Below are 8,235 nucleotides of genomic sequence, written 5' to 3' on the forward strand. Positions count from 1 at the left end.
GCACTATCTAAGCAAATATTAACAATAAATACTATAAGGGAGCTATGGATAAAGACATTTTTAAAAGTCCTTAACAAACACATTGTCTCCAGGTGTCTAACTCTTAAAAAAAAACAAAACACACACACTTTAATCCAAAATATACTGTTCACAATTTAGAGGCACAAACCATTTCAAGTACACCATTGAGAGATTAAAATTCTACTGAAATTTTACTTAGAAATATTGAAAGACACTTCAATATATAAGACAGAATTATTAAATATCTTGCTTTGTTAATTCTCTGACTCCAAAAAAATCCCATTGCACTTCTTAAAGACTAAATAAAAGTTTTTATTAATATTCTTTAAAAACCTTTCTTCCCCATCCTTCAAAAATTCATAACCATCTGAATACTACCATCATTTAGATTGTAAACAGTGAATGGCTAAACGAACCATGTATTTCTATTTAACTCAAGAAACAGTTGCTCATTAAATATATTCGGTAATTAGCTACTTTGTTTCCATCCCAAGACCAGGCAAGGAGAAAGTCATACATAACCCATGTTCTAATGAAGTATGACTGCATGGCAGAAGAAGGGATCCAAAGCTTTGCTTTCAATTGTCTTTTTCCCTTCATAACCATTCTACTTCTCCATCATACACCCTTACTAACATCCTACTCCTTCGAACTCCACAAATGTTTTGTTTAATATAAAAATAAATGCTATTAGACCCATGAAGAACAAAGTAGGTAACTGCAGAGTTGGGTTAAAGATGTTCCTTTCAATTCAGTCATTATAGTCCAGATCCTGGAGTTAAACAAGTAATTATAATACAAATTCAGATGGTCAGGTTGATAGAGACGCTCTGGGGTTTCATCCGGTGTCAAAGAGGATAGAGTTTTCCTACTCTGGCCAAATAGAGAAGCAACTCTAGTGGATTTAGAAGAGGAAAAAAATCAATCTCTAAATGTGAAAGTCTTCAAAATACCTCAACCTTGGTGAAAAATAAAAGGCAACCGTACCTTCTCCTTTGATAGTCAGCCTTGTTGCTCCATTTATGCTGCCATATTTAGGTATTATTTCTGTGATTTGGGGAATTATTTTAGAGCCATCTGAAAGATATGAAAGTACAGTAGAAGTAAAAGCCTCAAGTACTTCATTTCAGCATCAAATGTTATGCTACAAATTACAATGGTGTAAGAAAATCATCGCGGAGATTACAGGACAGAAAGTAAATACACTTATGTTTTATTTTTGGTTCTATTACTAACCAATGACCAGACAGGGAGTTAAGTCTTTAACTTAGTTAATACTCATTGGCTTCATGTAGAACACTATCTTACCTGCTACAAAGAGGAATAATACATGATAATTTTCAGCATTCGTACCTATCATATTAAACATTTATTAGACCCTTAATTGCATATAGTGCCCTGCTAGATGCAGTCAGTTCCATAACTACAGCTATCAGCCCACACAAGCAGCAGACAAGGCTGGAAAAACAGCTCTGTGGAGAATAAGGTCATTATCAAAACCCCTAAGAAATGCACAGCCTGGTAAATTGAAAGAATAGTCCAGGTACAAAAAGGAATGGTGTGTTTTAAGAAGAAACTGTTTTCTGTGACAGAGTTAAGACTTCAGGGAAGATCATTTCTGAAACTTTCTGATGACAGTGAGTTCTCAATGCAAAGGTCACTAATTCATTCAATAAACAGCGTTAGGCTCCTGGGCATTGAAAAATGTGTGACATTCCCAACTTTTCCAAAAGCTCTACTTAGTAGAGTGATGGAAGAGAGCACAGGGGCGACGTGAGTAAGAAGGGGCGTTTCATCCACACTCCTGGCGTCATACTGGCTTTCTGAAAGAGGAGTGAACCTGCTGTGCCTGGGAGAGCAAACACGGATTAGCTAGACTGGACAAACCGGGGGCAAGGTGGACTTCTAGGCCAAGACAGGTGCCTCTGCAAACACAGGGATGAGTGAGCTGTTTCTCTGGAGAACTGGAATAGATGCTTCAAAATAACTCAAAAGTTACAGGATGGCTTAAGGGATTTATTTTCTGCTTAAACTGTACAGGTAACTATTCAGTCCAGTAACAAATTCTCAGAATAGGTGGGAAAAGTTAAGTGACATAAAGAAAAGCCACAGATATTTGAAATGGATGACTGAGAAAAAGTTTAAAAATTATGATTTAATTCATTCCTGCCTGAGAAAAGTTACAGTGGCAAAAGCTCTCCAGCATAAAGAAGACTGCCTCCCCCCTCCAAGACCCAATGACTCTGCCCTTGACGTTTGTCTTTGTCAAGAGTTTCAAGGCCACTCCTGCTTCAGGCACATTTGTGGACTGGAGCAGTCCACAGCCAAGAGAAGGAAACTCCAGCGAGCAGGCTGGATCCTATCTCGTAGACGCGCTGCTCCTCGCCTATCTCAGGTTCATCCTCCCCGTTATCTCCACAGCCAACTCCAGTTTCTTATCTTATCAAGTCTCGTTCCAGCCCTCTCTTGGGTATTAGTTGAAGGCACAGGGCAGCTGCCCCTGGAAATGACTGACACCCGCCACAAAGACCCATTCCTGTCCTACTGGGAGACTCTGTTCTTCTTTAATGGAGAAGGGACCCAAAAATGGCGAAGGGAGGGGTCGGATTGTGTCCTCCACCCCCAGCCAAGCGAAAAAGGTGAAGTTTTAGTTGCTCAGTCGTGTCCGACTCTACGACCCCATGCACTGAAGCCCCACCAGGTTCCCCCATCTATGGGATTCTCCAGGCAAGAATACTGGAGTGGGTTGCCATGCCCTTTTCCGGGGGATGTTTCCGACCCAGGTCTCCCGCATTGCAGGCGGGATATTTACTGTCTGAGGCAACAGGGAAGCCCACGCGTAGCCAAATTGCAGTCTTTCAACTGAGTCACCACGGATGGAAGGGGTGAGGTTCCAAAATTCAAACAGCACCTCTGACGGCAAGAGCAATCTGTCTTCGTATGTTTTTCTGTGACAGCGTGTGTCTGTCGTCTCAGGCTAATCCTGCGTCCCAGGATTACTAAACCTAGTCCCCAGGATCGCCATGCAGTTGCGCACCCTCAACCTTGACCTAGGCAGGAGCCAGGCGGTGCCGCCCCTCCCCGGACCCCAGGAGCGTCTACACCAAACTCTCCTGCTTGCCTCCCTGGTGCCCCAACTGAGTTACCTGCGCGGGGCTCTGCGATGCTCAGGAGCAGCCCCCAGAGGCCGCAGGTCCCCCAAAGCCACAGGTGTCCCATTGCAGCGCTAGAGGCGCAGGGTCCACGCCCGCTACTCGCCTGCAGCTCGGCCCGCGCCCCGCTCAGCCCGCTCGCGCGCCCGCCTCGTCCAGGCGCGCAGGCGGACTCGCCGCCCCGGGGCCGCCCCACGCCCGCCCCGCCCCGCCCCGCCCCGCCGGCCCGGGCGCCCCCGGGGTTCGCGCGCAGACGCACACCTTTCACCCAGCGCCTAGCGCCCTGGCCCGTTGAGCGCCATCGCACCTCCGCATTCAGACTTGAGGGCTGACCCCGCAAGGCTGTCTCCACAGGTCCAATAACCCCACTTGTTCTTCGCAAGAAAGATCCAGCGGCAAGTGTTCCATCAACCCCGCCTTTTCTCCCTCCGGCTATTCACCTCCTACCCCACCCCGTCCTTCCTCCCTTCCTTCCAAACTTCCTTCGCTCCTTCGTTCCTTTCTCTCTTTTCGCCCCCACCCCGCCCCACCATTTATGGACTTAAATGTTTGTTGATCTCTGGGCACGTTCCCCCCCGCCCCCTGCAAACAGGCGCCTTAGAGACCAACTCACAATAGTTCCATAAGGACTGTTACTATGATTATGACCCTCATCCTCATATGCCCTAACTGAGGCGAATTTTAGGTTACTTGTCCAAAGCCATACACACTTAAGTGTCGACCCAGGACTTGAGCCCAGAAACTTCAGAGCCAGGGCTTTTATGCCCTGCACTGGCTCCTATTCGGCAGACTTCAATGCTTAGGACATACTCACACTGAAAATTACTCATTATTTATTGAAATTTGCATTTAAATTGGCATTCCGTGTTTTTATCTATTAAATTTGACAACTTGGAAAGAAAGAACTCTAAAATAAGTGAAATAAAATTAGAAATTAAAAAAAAAGAGCAAGATTCCTTGCTCTTCAGGACTCTCAGCGGAGTAAAATGTTGCTGTTGTTAGATTCAGTTAATTATAGTCACCTTATAATTTTGTGCAAAGGGACTGTCAATTGCTCTGCTGAAAGCAATGCCTGCATAGGTACCCTGACCTTTCTTACTTCTCCTGGAAATCACGGTAGCTCGTGACACTGTTGACATCTTTCTTGAAATTCCATTCCTCCTAATATGCTTGGGTTTCTTCCTATTTCTCAAATTGCTTCTATCTAATGTTTTTTCATCCATCATCTTATGAAAATTGATACTACTGCAGGGTTTCTGCAGGTTTTTACTCTTCCTGTCTTCTATCCAGACAATGAGCAGAAAATTGTCTAATTGAATGCCAACTTGCTAATTAATGATTTGCCAAATTTATTAAATTTAAAGATTGTAGTGTTAATTCAGTTCAGTTCAGTCGCTTAGTCGTGTCCAACTCTTTGTGACCCCATGCAATGCAGCACACCAGGCCTCCATGTCCATCATCAACTCCCTGAGTTTACTCAAACTCATGTCCATTGAGTTGGTGATCCCATCCAATAGTCTCATCCTCTATCGTCCCCTTTTCCTCCCACCTTCAATCTTTCCCAACATCAGGTTCTTTCAACTGAGTCAACTCTTCACTTCAGGTGGCCAAAGTATTGGAGTTCCAGCTTCAGTATCAGTCCTTCCAATGAATATTCAGGACTGATTTCCTTTAGGATGGACTGGTTGGATCTCCTTGCAGTCCAAGGGACTCTGAAGAGTCTTCTTCAACACCACAGTTCAAAAGCATCAATTCTTTGGCTCTCAGCTTTCTTTATAATCCAACCCGCATATCCATACATGATCTGCAGTGATTTTGGAGCCCCCAAAATAAAGTTGGTCACTGTTTCCACTGTTTCTCCATCTATTTGCCATGAAGTGATGGGACCAGATGCCATGATCTTCGTTTTCTGAATGCTGAGCTTTTCAAGCCAACTTTTTCACTCTCCTCTTTCACTTTCATCAAGAGGCTCTTCTTATTCACTTTCTGCCATAAGGGTGGTGTCATCTGCATATCTGTGGTTATTGATATTTCTCCAGGCAATCTTGATTCCAGCTTGTACTTCCTCCCATCCAGCGTTTCTCATGATGTAGTCTGCATATAAGTTAAATAAGCAGGGTGACAATATACAGCCTTGACGTAGTCCTTTTCCTATTTGGAACCAGTCTGTTGTTTCATGTTCAGTTCTAACTGTTGCTTCCTGACTTGCATATAGGTTTCTCAAGAGGCAGGTCAGGTGGTCTGGTATTCCCATCTCTTTCAGAATTTTCCACAGTTTATTGTGATCCACACAGTCAAAGGTTTTGGCATAGTCAATAAAGCAGAAATAGATGTTTTCTGGAACTCTCTTGCTTTTTCAGTGAGCCAGCGGATGTTGGCCATTTGATCTCTGGTTCTTCTGCCTTTTTTAAATCCAGCTTGAACATTTGGAAGTTCACGGTTCATGTGTTGTTGAATTCTGGCTTGGAGAATTTTGAGCATTACTTTACGAGTGTGTGAGATGAGTGCAGTTGTGCAGTAGTTTGAACATTCTTTGGCATTGCCTCTCTTAGGGATTGGAATGAAAACTGACCTTTTCCAGTCCTGTGGCCACTGCTGAGTTTTCCAAGTTTGCTGGCATATTGAGTGCAGCACTTTCACAGCATCATCTTTCAGGATTTGAAATAGCTCAACTGGAATTCCATCACCTCCTCTAGCTTTGTTCACAGTGATGCTTCCTAAGACCCACTTGACTTCGTATTCCAGGATGTCTGGCTCTAGGTGAATGAACACACCATCGTGATTATCTGGGTCATGAAGATCTTTTTTGTACAGTTCTTCTGTGTATTCTTGCCACCTCTTCTAAATATATTCTGCTTGTGTTAGGGCCATACCATTTCTGTCCTTTATTGAACCTATGAAATGCATTTGCATGAAATGTTTCCACTGTATCTCTAATTTTCTTGAACCAATCTCCAGTCTTTCCCATTCTATTATTTTGCTCTATTTCTTTGCACTGATCACTGAGGAATAGAGCAGTAATTAACAGCTTTAACAAAAATGCTCACTTTAGGTTATTAGCTATGAAATATTTAGATGTATTGGAGAAGGAAATGGCAACCCACTCCAGTATTCTTGCCTGGAGAATTCCGTGGACAGAGGAGCCTGGCAGGCAACAGTCCCTGGGGTCGCAAGGGTTGGACCTGACTTAGGAACTAAACCATATAGAAGTATATATATCAATATCAATAACCAAAATAAAAATTTATGGAATTCTATATGGAATTGCTTGGTTAATTTTGATTTATTTCTGGCACTTTCAAATTCAAGTTAAAATAATCTAAATTAAATTTTAGATGACCTCACTAAAAAGTGAATTCAATTTTATTCAAAATTCCGATTTTTGCACAGAGTTTTAAATTTTTTAATCTAAATAGACTATGAGGCAGAGGCTAAAAGATACTAAATAGGATATTTAAAATGCTTTTAGTGTTAAAAATTAGAAAATGTCATTCAAAAATATGGAATACGTTAGAAGTAGGTGAAAAATCTTGTTAAAGACATATGCTGATGTTGTGATTTTTAATCAGGAGTTGTTGAAATAGGCACACTTTCTTTTTTAAAAATAAATTTATTTATTTTAATTGGAGGTTAATTACTTTACAATATTGTATTGGTTTTGTCACACATCAACATGAATCCGCCACAGGTATTCACGTGTTCCCCATCCTGAACCCACCTCCCTCCTCCTTCCCTGTACCATCCTTCTGGGTCATCTCAGTGCACCAGCCCCAAGCATCCTGTATCATGCATCGAACCTGGACTGGCGATTCATTTCATATATGATACTATACATGTTTCAATGCCATTCTCCCAAATCATGCCACCCTCGCCCTCTCCCACAGAGTCCGTTATACAGAGTGAAGCAAGCCAGAAAGAAAAACACCAATACAGTATACTAATGCATATATATGGAAATTAGCAAGATGGTAACGATAACCCTGTATACGAGACAACAAAAGAAACAGCGATGTATAGAACAGTCTTTTGGACTCTGAGGCACACTTTCTTGAAGGAAGAATCTATATTGTTTATAATAAAAAGGAAAACTTTCCTAACTTTTCAGTACATCAATAAAGTGATTCAGTTCAGTTCAGTTCAGTTGCTCAGTCATGTCCGACTCTTTGCGACCCCATGAATCGCAGCATGCCAGGCCTCCCTGTCCATCACCAACTCCCGGAGTTCACTCAAACTCACATCCATCGAGTCGGTGATGCCGAACAGCCATCTCATCCTCTGTTGTCCCCTTTTCCTCCTGCCCCCAATCCCTCCCAGCATCAGAGTCTTTTCCAGTGTGTCAACTCTTTGCATGAGGTGACCAAAGTACTGGAGTTTCAGCTTTAGCATCATTCCTTCCAAAGAAATCCCAGGACTGATCTTCTTTAGAATGGGCTGGTTGGATCTCCTTGCAGTCCAAGGAACTCTCAAGAGTCGGATTCTCCAACACCACAGTTCAAGAGCATTGGATTAGGGACCTCATTTTGATTATTTCTATTTGTCAAACTTTTAACATTTTTAAGATTCTTTCATAAAATTCCTTGAGTATCTCCACCAGCAAATGGCATAAATATATTTAATATATAAAGTCTTCAATCCTATTGTGTTTTATCTACTGAACTCGTGCTAAACACATGGTCCTTTCAGGATTATAATCATCCCTCCCAGATATCTTTACTTCTCGTACACTTAGTCTTGTAACAAGTTAGCTATATATGTAAGTATGTAATAAATATTCCTTCATAGCTCAGTTGGTAAAGAATCCACCTGCAATGCAGGAGACCCCAGTTTGATTCCTCAGTCAGGAAGATCCCCTGGAGAATGGATAGGCTACCCACTCCAGTTTTATTGGGCTTCCCTGGTGGCTCAGCTGGTAAAGAATTCGCCTTCAGGAGAGCCTGGAGAATTCCATGGACTGTATAGTCATTGGGTCACAAAAAGTCAGACATGACTGAGCGACTTTCACTTCACATTTGTAAATACATGTACAAATATATGCATATATATGTACATAATATATACATAT

General features: G+C 42.3%; 1 protein-coding gene across 1 annotated transcript in view; it reads right to left on the reverse strand.

Annotated features, from left to right (window-relative positions):
• Window positions 1–3,280, reverse strand: part of PKHD1L1 (PKHD1 like 1) — a 180,267-nt gene extending 176,987 nt beyond the window's left edge. Inside the window, exons 1-2 of the mRNA XM_052651713.1 lie at window positions 3,168–3,280; window positions 1,009–1,098 (exon numbers count right to left, since the gene is read on the reverse strand). Of these exons, the coding sequence (XP_052507673.1) occupies window positions 1,009–1,098; window positions 3,168–3,240 (163 nt within the window). The 5' untranslated portion in view covers window positions 3,241–3,280. The remainder of the gene's footprint in view (window positions 1–1,008; window positions 1,099–3,167) is intronic.
• Between the last annotated feature and the right edge of the window lie 4,955 nt (window positions 3,281–8,235).

This window comes from Budorcas taxicolor, chromosome 14 (assembly GCF_023091745.1).
Source record: "Budorcas taxicolor isolate Tak-1 chromosome 14, Takin1.1, whole genome shotgun sequence".
Classification (NCBI taxonomy): Eukaryota; Metazoa; Chordata; class Mammalia; order Artiodactyla; family Bovidae; genus Budorcas; species Budorcas taxicolor.